Source organism: Malus domestica, chromosome 01, assembly GCF_042453785.1.
Source record: "Malus domestica chromosome 01, GDT2T_hap1".
In the NCBI taxonomy this organism is placed as follows: domain Eukaryota; kingdom Viridiplantae; phylum Streptophyta; class Magnoliopsida; order Rosales; family Rosaceae; genus Malus; species Malus domestica.
This window is the reverse complement of record NC_091661.1, coordinates 879,411-891,945: the sequence shown is the minus strand read 5'-3', so window position 1 is coordinate 891,945 and position 12,535 is coordinate 879,411. Positions and strand designations below refer to the sequence as shown.

At 37.4% G+C, this 12,535-nt stretch overlaps 1 protein-coding gene across 1 annotated transcript; it reads right to left on the bottom strand.

The window, feature by feature from the left end:
- Positions 1 to 2,317: 2,317 nt before the first annotated feature.
- LOC103416249 (protein TONSOKU-like) lies at positions 2,318 to 8,317 on the bottom strand. Its single transcript, XM_029098759.2, has 17 exons — positions 7,946 to 8,317; positions 6,800 to 7,597; positions 6,060 to 6,236; positions 5,795 to 5,886; positions 5,584 to 5,682; positions 5,255 to 5,444; positions 4,989 to 5,136; positions 4,678 to 4,797; positions 4,136 to 4,240; positions 3,863 to 3,979; positions 3,655 to 3,761; positions 3,453 to 3,564; positions 3,213 to 3,317; positions 3,054 to 3,117; positions 2,823 to 2,943; positions 2,568 to 2,741; positions 2,318 to 2,491 (listed from the first exon to the last, which is right to left on the bottom strand). The coding sequence occupies exons 1-17, from the start codon at positions 8,315 to 8,317 to the stop codon at positions 2,318 to 2,320; spliced, it is 3,075 nt and encodes a 1,024-aa protein (XP_028954592.2).
- Between the last annotated feature and the right edge of the window lie 4,218 nt (positions 8,318 to 12,535).

Below are 12,535 nucleotides of genomic sequence, written 5' to 3'. Positions count from 1 at the left end.
TAAATAAATAAGTAAAACTTAATTTTTTTAAATTTATATACAATAATACATATTTAATATACAATATATACTTATACACTATGGCTATTGTATTTTGTAGGAAGTTTTTTTAGTAGTTTAAAAAATTAAAATCATCAAAATAACTTTTTTCTTAATGTGTTGAAACAGGTTGACCGCGTGTCACCTTCGTGTAAACCTGTTAAGGACCCGTTATTAACGGGTGCTTATCGTGTGACCTGATAATGACCTAATTAGTTATCGTGTTGACTCGAAACCCGTTATTTTCGTATTATTGACGTATCGTGTTAATAGGTCGTGTAAGAAATTACCAGGTCTAATGCAAATGATGAAAATGTAAGGGATAAAGGATCACCCTGTCTAATTCCACGTTTTGGATAAAAATACCCATGCGTATTACCATTTATGAGAACCGAAAAGGACGTAGAGGTTGTGTAACATCCCATATCACCCAGGGGAGGGAATCTTGTAAGCCTTATATATATATTCTTATCTCTACCTAGTACGAGGCCTTTTGGGAACTCACTGACTTCCATCGGAACTCCGAAGTTAAGCAAGTTCGCACGAGAGCATTCCGAGGATGGGTGACCCACTGGGAAGTTCTCGTGTGAGTTCCCAGAAACAAAACCGTGAGGGCGCGGTAGGGGCCCAAAGCGGACAATATCGTGCTACGGTGGAGTCGAGCTCAGGATGGGGTGAGGGCCCGAGCCGGATGTGACAAGTTAGACATTCCATAATCAAGCTAACCCATTTCTCCGCAAAGCCAAATTTCAAAAGAACAAATCTAATAACATCCTAATTAAGAAAATCATAGGCTTTTTCAAGATCCAATTTAATTTCCATAGCACCAGTAGAACCTTTCTTACCCTTAAAGCCCGAAAACATGTCATGTGCAATTAAGATGTTATCTTGGATTGAATGCCCCGGAGCAAAGGCACCTTGGTTACTTGAGATACAAAGATCCAACAAAGGCTTTAGTCTTTTGATAATAATTTTGGTAATAATTTGGTAGCCTAATCCTCACATGTCTGTCTTAAATAATACTTGTGTCTTTAATGATACAGTCAATTCTTTGATTCCGTAGAAATAAAAATATTTGCTTTTCCTTTTGTTTTGGCACTTACCCAAAAGCTATGCACTTGACCCCCTCACATATCTGTCTTGAATAATACTTATATTTTTAATCATACGGAAAATAGTCACAACAATTTTATATAAAAATTTATCAAACATTCGGACACTGAGCTGTTTATTCTCACAACACGGTTTATTTATTTATTTTTCTTAAAGCAAAGTAATCCAAATTTGCCCTTAATAGTGGTGTAAATTTATGGTCTAAATCTTCTTGTTTAAAAAAGAAATGAGGCAATATAGAAAATTAACTGTATATGGGACCTACATGTATTAGAGCGTGTTAGTTTGTGTCTATAAAAATAGCTTCTTTTGGCACTGACACTAGTTCGACCAGGTAAGAGGGGGCTAAAAAAGATAATAAAAAAAAAACAAAAAAGATTTGTAAGTAGTTGAGCCTTTTTTCCTTTTTCGCGGTGAATGAAATCCCCAAGTCTAGTACTATTCTTCTCCACTCCACTCCACTAATAAGTGAGGTTTTAAATTAGGTTCGATACTAATAAGATTCAATTCCTCTAAGGTCATTTGTTATAGTGCAAAGGATGAGTAATCTGTTAAAACACCTATAAATTGGGTGATTGAAGTGCTTAAATTGTTTATATATAACCAAGAAGGTATACTGAGTAATCTGTCAAAACACCTATAATGTTGTTTCTAAGTTCGATTCCCTCTCCTCCAAAATCAAAATACCAACAAAACAGAATATAACTGTGAAATAAAACAAGTCCTGCTTCAGCAAAAATGCTTATGTTTTCCCTCACTGGCGATAAGCAGAGCAAGAAAAGCTGTTCGTTTTGCAGCAAGGTTTCACACAGCACTTGATTCCCTCCAAAAACAAATGGATGGTCTCCTCCTCCATATGCCAACCACGTGAACCATACAAGGAACTGTCACTCGGTCTTGATCTCGACCACGCGGAATAAAATACCTCTGCACTTTGTTTGGAAAAACCATTTTTGCTAAGGTCCAGGAATCGCAAATTCGTTGCCTTGCGAATGGCAGTTGAAACCTTTTGAATGAATGAGAATTCTCCTTGGCATGTGGTTTTGCAGTCATCGTCGAGCCCAACTTGATCAGCAACATGAAGAGATTTGACATTATCGGCGAGATTGAGCTCCTCAACATAAGAATTAGTGAGGGAACCTAACAACAATTCGTAACTTGCTTTTCATTGGACTAGTAATGGTATTGACAACTGAAAGCCAAGAGGATTAGTGTGGGAACCTGATACTGCCTGGATTATTTGAAGAAACCCAGCAACTCCAAGCTCGCACTTCTCAAGGACCAAAACTTGCAGACAACATTTGGAATTCAAAAGCATCGACGATAACGCTTTGCTACCCTGTGTTCATGTTCATAGTTGAGTCAAAAACTGATCATTGTTCTAGGTAGGATGTTAGCAACAGAATACAACATACCTCTTCCTTGATAGGATTTCCTGAAAGGTTCAGCTCGTAAATGCCACAAATCATACAAGAATTAGTGCTAATTTTCAGAGCATAATTAGACGTCAGTCCACAATACGATAAGTCAAGTTTGAAAATCTCCTCAGTCCTGATGAACAATGAATTGGTTACTAATGACGCTCCATCCTGCAATAAATAAATGAAACTGAGAGATAGCAACAGGGGAAATATGCCTCGCGGCTTTCAAATTCCAAATGTTCCACTCACCATTCCAATACCAGTTTCCCGAAGCATTAGTTCGAACAAGGGCAAGGTCGAAGCAAGGCCGCAAAGGCTATCAACTGCACGCTTGTTTAGCTCCAAACCGTTCAGATTCAAACGTGAAAATCTACGATAAGATAGCAAAGGAAAATAATATAGTTACATCAATTTGAGTATGTTTCTGTAACCTATTCATGAAGAAACACGGACAAAAAATGGTTTCGATTCAATCTAAACCTTTTCAGAGAGCCAAGCTTGACAAGTAAACAAGCAAGGGCATTGTCATCAATGTCGTTATATCCTGTGAAAGAAGAGGAAGTGAGAAAACATAATATGAAATAAAGAGTCTAAAGAATAATGTAGATTTACAAATATCATATGAGTCAAACGATATACCTATACAAAGTTGGTCAAGTGGAGATCCAGCGTTTAATGCATCAGCAACCATAAGAACTGTTCTAGATGTGATACAGCAGCGCTCCATACTCAAGCTGTAAAGGGCTGCAAAGAAGAGACCACAGGAACAGTAGCAATATGAAAAGAAAATTTCCAAAACGAAAACATAATACTAAGAACAATTGATAAGGAACAGAAACCAAAGTTGAAATCAACTGAGCTACAAGGAAAGCACTTCACTCTTGCACTTTTCCAAGACATCTAAAAGATAAGATGCGCATGCATCAGTGAGAGGGTTCTCGGATATATTTAGCACTTCCAATCGAGCAACGAGCACAGGGCATTCACATATCTGAATAAAGTGGTATCAATAATTAGGAGAAACATGTGGTTTGAATTCTTCAAATTTAATATGAAAATTGATGCAAAGTTACTTGCAAACCTGGAGCAAAGCAGTTGGACCAAATAGGTTGCAGTGTATATCCAACCTTAACCCATAAGATGTATAGCCTGGTAATACTTTCTGCAGCTTCTCCATCGTACTATTTCCTATAGGGATAATAGCAAATAAGCTGCAAATACTCAACAAATATTCGACGTTGTAATGAATGCATGAAGAAGTAAAGAGAAGAGCTTTCATTTTCTAATACCTAACAAATTGTGAGAAAGGTCTAGCATTGCAAAGTCTTTATAGGCATCTAAGGCATTCAACAATGGAGTTATTGAAAAATCTTGCAAACCACATCCAGACACAGCAACGTCAGCATCTGTCATCTGGTAGACAAGAAAAAAAAAACCGCCAAGTATAAATAACGCCTTCAAGCGTCCTTATCATACAACGTATCTGCTAAGCATCATGTCGTAGGTTGTGAAAGACATAACAAGGATGTCAAATTTTTGCCTTAATACACTTGCCTCTGGACTTACCTCCTGATCGTATAGTTTCATAAGCACTTTCATATTGGGCGTCTCACATAACGTGTTGCAGCAATCGGTGTATAGTTTTATCAAGCGCTTCTGATTCCATCCTGTGATGGTAACATGTAAACCATGATTATAACCGAAAGAAAATAAATAGAAATAGAATTGGATGATTTTCATATTATTGAGAATCTTAGGACCCAATAACCTTTGTTTTTAGTTTTTGGTTTTCTTTGTTAAAAATAAAAGGGAAATAAATGAGACAATGAGAGATTGTACTGTTTTGAAATGGATCCAATAATGCTGACTGTGTCTTGCTGGTCTACAGCAAAAACATATCTACAATTTATTTCAACTAACCGCGTTGACATCTAGAATTTAACCTGATTGCATGTTCATTTAAACCTGCCAGGATATACTACCTGGGTAATGCAAACTGGGTAGGTCTTATAGCGGCACGGCAGGTATGATGGAAAATCATGAACCAATTCTATGATTGTATCACAATATAATGAAATAAACTTGAAACTATTCCAATGCATACCACCAATGCAAGCATCAAACAAGACTTGTCCCATATGCTCTGAAACCGTTGCTTCAAGTGTTTCTAGGGATTCGATAACTCGTCCACCAAGCTTTATGACCTTAATTATTGGAAGAATTCCTGAGAATATGCACAAGAGAATTATCAGTTTGATTAAGCACTTGTTTTGAAGAATCTACTGTTTTTCACATTGCATTGGAGAAAAAACAATACTTGAGTTAGAATAGTAATGTCTGGCTGTGAAAAAGAGACCAACATCTAGGATATAACCACTAGAAACTAGAACATGCCAAGTTCAACAAATGTCGTACCGTCTGATCTTCTTTCCACAGGAAGTCCCAAGTAATATAAGCATGCTAGTTCAACCTTCATAGACTCAATGCTTAACTTCCCAGTAGCCTTCATTGGGTAATGTATTACGTCTTTGTCGATCTTAAATGAAACAACTTGACACTGTTGCTATTAGCACAAAAAAAAAAACCACAAGTAAATGATACGACTATAATAGTGACAAGAAGACGAAGGAAGCATAATCAAATAGAACCATTTGCTTTCAATTAAATTGAGTAGCACTCACATTGTGTTTATCAGCAGAAGAAAGAAAAATGGGACGGGAAACAGCATTCCTATGCACTATATTTTCAGAGACAAGGGTAGCACATTTAGAACGACTGTTAGAACTGGAACACAAATCCTCTGGAACATTTTCTGTATGAAACTCTTTATTTCTTTGTTGTTTCAATTCCTCAACTAGAAGCTTCACTCTCCTACATAGAGGTACTTTCGTTAATAGTAATGCATACTAACACATTATAGAAATGAGTATTAACCATTTTGCATTTAGTTTTCTTTGTATGGAATTCCACTTTAGTATATATGTTAAAAGGCATGCATCAATCAGATTACCTGGCCTCTTCAGCTTTGTCAAATCTGATCATGTAGCTGTAGTGCATATTCTCTAGAGCAGTGAGCTGTATAGAAGGAAGGTTAGCCCTAACAGCAAGCCTGCAATTCAATACAAAATGAGTTAAAAAACGCCCTTTTATTTCAAGTAAAAAAAAATTATCAAATTAAATAGTTACAATATTCGTGAAAATGTCGACTAGAAAACCCATACTTGTAGCTTTCTTTGAATGCGTCTAATGCTCCTTGCCAGTTGTTAGTGTGGTCCAAAACATTACCTATATTAACTTTCGCTAATGCCTGCCCCTGAGAATTAGCAATTATGTGTAAGCGTCTGCTAAACAGAAAATATTACAAATCATGTTAATTCACACTAAGAAATTATAAAAGCATTTTTATTAATTCTACGTATGCTAACTCTTTTTTAATACAACCAAACACAAAGCACGTTGTATGATCCTATGGAAAATGTAACTCACCTCAAAGTCACCAATGAACTGGTACTCTTTCCAACTCCTCGTATACCAGTCCAAGGCTTTGTCGAATTCTCTTAAGTTCTCGTATGATTCTCCAATAACCAAAAATGAATCAATGAGCTTTTGTTTGTCGTGAAGTTCACTTGATATTATCTTCTTCATGCTTGCAAACTCACAAAGCTGAAAAATGAACCCACAATAAGGGCAGGAACAAATTTTAATTATGTGAAGAATATATTTATATTTCCTGGTAATAAATTTGCAGATAAACTGTGACACCAACCAAGTTTGCTGCTAATTCGTTATCACCTGATTCTTCTATGTAATTAATTGTAGGAATATCTTCGGGATTCTATTTCCCTTAAATGTAATATTCGTGTATCTTCCATATCCTTGTAAATCAAGCAATGTACTCGTGATGAATAGAGCCCTGTGATCATCGAGGTTTACCCATTGAATTGTCTCCTGTTTTTTTCAATCACTTAAGTAACATTTTATCATGATGAATCACACTCTTGAACCTTGTGTCCTAACATAGTTACTCTAATGGAAACAAGGTAAGGAATAAAGAAGACACTGTAATCTATGTTTCAGAAACTAATTTTGATAGTCTCCTCCTTTCTACCAACTTTTATGCATAGAAAAATCTAGAGTACAAACACCATGCAGGACTGTTTCATATGAGAGCAATGAAGCATTTGAAAGTAGTAGAAAGGCGGAGAAAATATTTGCAAAATATGTACCTTTGCCCAGGCAATGGTCGTCCTTGACTTCTCAATGAGACAGTCAAGAGAGGCAATTATCTGCGGCAGACAATGCCTCTCACGTGGTCTGCCTCTTGCATCTTCTTTGTCTTCTGTTAGCTTTTTGAGATTCTGCTCTTCTTTTTGCAACTCGTTCATTACTTCAGCGGCTTTTTTTACAGTTCCAATATTTTGATGAATTTGCTTGAGAAGAGGATCCTCACCTTCCATTAGATTTGTCAGGTCAAGAGCTTTTTGGTAGCATCGGAGTGCCTCCTGATAGTTCTGAACACGATAATGCAATTCACCAAGATTGATGTACCCCTTTGCTTCCCCTTGACGATGTTCAGTTCTTTGACATATCAAAATGTCCTTATCAATGTGTTCTCGAGCACTATCCCACATCCTCAGCTTCATGTAAACATTTCCAAGATTGTGATGGAGCCTGCTGCGCCCATCATCATCCTCCACTACCCCTCGTTCATCGCAAATCTCCAACCCTTTAGTCAATATTTTCCGAGCCTCTTCCAGATTATCAAGATCAAACTCAAGCATTCCTATATTGTTATGAGCGTCAATGTATTCCTCTAGGAAAGAACAATTATTAGTAGGTGGGCTTTCCTTAATAATGTGTGCAAGCTTCATTGCAGCTTTGAAATACTTTCGGGCATTTTGAACAGAGAAGTGGTCATCCTCGGATCTTAAAAACATTTCATGGTAGGTTCGGCCTAGTTGGGTATTTGCTCTTTGCTGCTCGACAAGATCATTGGCATCCTCAGCAAGCTGTAAATGTTTTTTCTGAAACAAAGATAACAATAGTAAAAAACTCAACCTTTCTTCTAAAAAGCACGATTCAAGCATCCACGCTAAATAATTTCTTGATAAAGCTCTGTAAAAGTTGTGAAAAGAAATTAGGGCAATTGGCTAAAATGATGAAAAAAACTAAATCTCGATTGCCAAAATGATCAGAAGCAGTTATAGACCCGTCATATCTTTATCACCCATCCACTCAAGTTATCTTTTCCTGGTTTTCTAATTTCTCTTTCCCCATATTTCTTAGCACGCAAGCAACTAGGAAAATCCCAACTCTATAACTGAAAATATATGAAGAACATTGAATGAAATGGAAAAGCCAATATTACATACCTGAAAAAGAAGAGCATGTTGGAAAACTTCAAGGCAAAGATAGAGCTCGCCAAGTGACTGACAGGCGGGGAGGCAGTGGCTTTGGGACAAGTACTTGATGGAAAGATCGTAGTCGATGTTTAGCCACTTGAGGGCCTCTGCGTACTTCCCACTCTTCTTCAACATGTTTCCGATCACGTTTGCCCACTGAGCCTCCTGAAGACGGGTCCCTTCTGCCTTGGCGTACTCGTACGACTTCTTGGCAGAGCTCAGAGTCGCCATTTCTCTTCTCTTGTCTCTGCTTCCTTCCTGTGTCTGAGGGTAGGGTAAGGGTTTTGGCGCTTTATAATAAAATGGGGAGACGATTGAGGGATCAACAACTCCCGCCACCATATAAATTCAATAAATAGATTTTTAATGAACCGTTTATTATTGTCATACATCTGAACAGTTCAAATTATAAGTTGGGGAATGAAGATGGTTAATGCATTTTTGTTGGTGGATGGATGCGCTCAAGTGGATAATTAACATTGGATTAGTAAGCCTCTTCCTCTTCCGATTCCGATGATATAAATGGCATGCATTAAACAACTTGAACGTAAAGTTGGGGAGGTGTATTCAATTTGGATTTTGGGAGATTATAATTCTTTTAATGAATTTAGACGTATTCAATCAGGATTTTCAGTGATTCTCTGAAATTCAAAGTGTATTGAATTAGAATTTTAAGATAGTTTATTAAAATCCTTAGAAATCCGGGTGTATTCAATGGAGATTTTAAAGAAGTTTATAACATTCCAGGTGTATTCAATTAGAAATTGAATTTAAAGAATTTGAGAAAGTTGAGGAATTAGAGGGAATTGGAGAGATTTTGTAGTGTATTTTAAGTATCCAAAAATCTCACCTCTTCCCATGAGATTTCAAGGGAATTGTATCAAAATTTTATAAGGAAAACTAATGAAAATGGCTTGAAAACTTTGAGTTTTAATGATAAGGACAAAATAAAGGGTAAAGTGAATAGTACCATGATTGACTTTTTAGGGGGTGTATTCAATTGAGAATGTGCGAGATTTTAATGGATTTATAAATCCATGGATTTTTATGGAGTTTAATTGATTTGTAGAGATTCCATATAAAATTTTGATTCAATTCCCTCGAAATCTCATGGGAAGAGGTGAGATTTGTGGATACTTAAAATACACTACGAAATCTCTCCAATTCCCTCTAATTCTTTAAAATCAATTTCTAATTGAATACACCTGGAATGTTATAAACTTCTTTAAAATCTTAATTGAATACACCTGGATTTCTAAGGATTTTAATAAACTATTTTGAAATTCTAATTGAATACGCCTAGAATTTCGGAGAATCACTTAAAATCCTAATTGAATACCCCTGAAATTATTAATTCCCTGAAACTCTATCAGAATCCTAATTGAATACACCCCTCTTAGTGTAAAAATGTGGTTTTTCGTTAAAGTGAACAGTACCGGGTGCTTTTCGTTAAAGTTCCCAATTTTATATGGAATCTCTACAAATCAATTAAACTCTATAAAAATCCATGGATTTATAAATCCATTAAAATCTCTCAAATTCTCAATTGAATAAAGTCTCTTCCTTATTTCCATTCCAATTATGGATTAGCAAACGTTACATAAGTGTGTGAGTTATTGTTCTTGTACTCTCCAGCGTTCATCAAATCCTGTTCTTTTTTTGTTTCAGATCTTTTAGTATTCCTATTCCTTTTCAATTAGAGTTTGTTTTTGCTCAACCCATTAACCTTGGTCTACCATCACCCTCTCTTAGACTTTTCAATAGGGGTGGGCAAACAGGTCCTGAACCTGTGGGTCGGGGCGGATCTTTGCAATTCGGGGCGGGTCCAAAAATTACAAATACAAAACAGGATGGGGCGGGCCGGTTCCTGATAAATAACGAGGCAGGCGGGTTCTAAGGATTGGGGAAAACGGGCCCCCGGCCCGGACCGTTTATTGCATACACTGATTACCCTCTATTGTCTATTAGACTATGTTTGTACCATACTTAGGGCCTTCGTATTTAGATCTCGTACAGATACTCGGGGGACTTAAATGTAATTATGTAATAAAGGAAGGGGCAAATATGTAATAAGTGAGGAGCCTTTATTCTATAAAATGACTCCTCACCCTCACAATTAGAGGAGGCCAACTCTTAGGCCTGGGAGCCTCTTCACATCCCCTAGGCTCTAAGCTCTCAAAGCTCTCACTCTCATATTCAGAGCACTCTCTCCCTCAGAAATACAATATCAGTGTGGACGTAACCCAAACATTAAGGTGAACCACGATACATCTTGTGTTATTTACTTTCTTGCAGATTCACGGTCGGATTTACGTTGTTCCAAGACCTCCGATTTTGTGCATCAACATTTGGTGCCGTCTGTGGGAATCGACACAAAAAACTATGTCGGTTCTCTTTCATTTTTTCACCTCCACCGTGAATCTGCAAAATCTACAATGCCAAGCTTAGTCTCACCCAAAAGCTTGCCTCTTGGAGCACCTTCACCGCTAATTTTCGTACCCAACCTGGCCCGCAAAACAGAGCACTCCAACGGCGCCAAAACCCTTCGCCTTGGACCATTCAGGCTAGACCCGCCAAAAAACCAGCTTCAGAGAAGCTACCCATCGACGAGACCTTGCTCGACAACCAGGATCTGGGTCCCTTTCTGCTGAAACTCACCCGGGACACTATCGGGTCGGGTATGAGAATGGGGCCAGGAAGCTGTAATCTGAGAAAGTACGAGGGACTTAACATTGTAATTCTAGAGAGAGAGAGAGAAAGTGATTCGAAAACATGTTCTTGCAAGCGATCAGACGACCATTGATTGGCCAGGGTGAAGCAGATGACGGGGATTGTAGGGCTGGACGTGGTCCCCAATGCAAGGGAGGTCCTAATCGAGCTCTACTCCAAAACCCTAAAGAAGGTCTAGGCCGTCCCCAAGGACGAAGGCTATCGCAAGGCCGTCGAGAGCTTCACGCGCCACCGTCTCAATGTCTGCCGTGAAGAGGAAGACTGGGATGCCATCGAGAAGAAGCTCGGTTGCGACCAGGTCGAGGAGCTCATCGAGGAGGTGTGCGACAAACTCACTCTTATCGGCAAGATGATCGAGTGGGATCCATGGGGTGTTCATGATGATTACGAATGTGAGGTGATCGAGAATGATGCTCCAGTTCCCAAGCACGTTCCTCTACACCGACCTGGTCCTCTTCCTGATGAGTCTTACAAAACGCTGAAAAAAGTTGGATGAGGCTAAAAATTTTCGACAACCAATTCGCCGTCTTCACCGACCTTGTGTCACTCAACCTCAATTACAACTTGTTCTCCAGTCACCTCCCCGCCAGAATTTTCAAACCTCACCAACCTCACAACATTAGACATCAGCAGAAACAACTCCTCCGGCCACTTCCCCATCAGAGTCTCAGGCCTTCAAAGCCTCATCGTTCTCGATGCATTCAGCAACAAGAAAAGCATAAAAGCAACTATCACTTTGGCTGCAATTATTACCACGAAGATATCAATGTCCAAGCAGTTGTCACTTTAGAGAAAAGCAAAAGAAAGCAAGTGGGTGGTATCAAGGTTGTCCTGTTACGTTTTACAGGAGAACATACAAGAAATGGAAAAGAGAAAGAAAAGCAAAAGAAGAAAGCAGAAAGAAAAACAATCAAGTAAGCTGCGGTACAAAAGCAAAAGATAGAGACGCAGTGGAGAGAAAAGAAGAAAAGCAAAAGATCTTCCTATTATTATGATTCCTTCTCTCTGCTAGACGAAGAGATAGAGAGAGCACAACAAAAAAAAAACACAAGCAAAAGCAAGGAATAAACACCCGCACTGCAAAACCAAGGAATAAACACCCGCACTGCAAAACCAAGGAATAAACACCCCACCAGAGTGATATGGTTTACTTTCCTTATTTTTGAACGATGTAATTTATTTTTCGTATCTTTCAGAGATATCTGTATAAACTCCATCAAAGGGTAATAATAATAATAATAATAATAATAATAATAATAATAATAATAATAATAATAATAATAATAATAATAATAATAATAATAATAATAATAATAATAACAATAATAATAATAATAATAATAATAATAATAATAATAATAATAATAATAATAATAATAATAATAATAATAATAATAATAATAATAATAATAATAATAAAAGGTATAATAATAATAATAATAATAATAATAATAATAATAATAAAAAAAGGCAAAGCCCAAAATAAATGGGCTGAAATGTTATGTGGAGGTCGAAGGCCCATAAGCCCAAAATAGCACCAACCAGGTGACCAAAAGTACGCCTAGTACTACAAAAAATTATTCGGCACCCCACCGCTATTATCGCCAACCAGGTGATCAAAAGTACACCCAGTACTCCAAATTATTCGGTAGCCTGCCGCTATTATCACCAACCAGGTTATCAAAAGTACGATCATACATAAACATTCATGAGCATTACTCATGTCAATCATACATAAACATTCATGAGCATTACTCATACCAATCATACATAAACATTCATGAGCATCACTCATGTCAACATCTATGAGCATCACTCATATCAATCAAC

Excerpts from the sequence above, each read along its gene's own strand:
- LOC103416249 (XM_029098759.2), bottom strand. The coding sequence starts at position 8,317 with ATGGTGGCGGGAGTTGTTGATCCCTCAATCGTCTCCCCATTTTATTAT. Across the intron at positions 4,798-4,988 it reads TGTGGAAAGAAGATCAGACG|GAATTCTTCCAATAATTAAG; the intron begins GTACGACATTTG and ends GCATATTCTCAG. Across the intron at positions 2,742-2,822 it reads GGGAAACTGGTATTGGAATG|GATGGAGCGTCATTAGTAAC; the intron begins GTGAGTGGAACA and ends TATTTATTGCAG.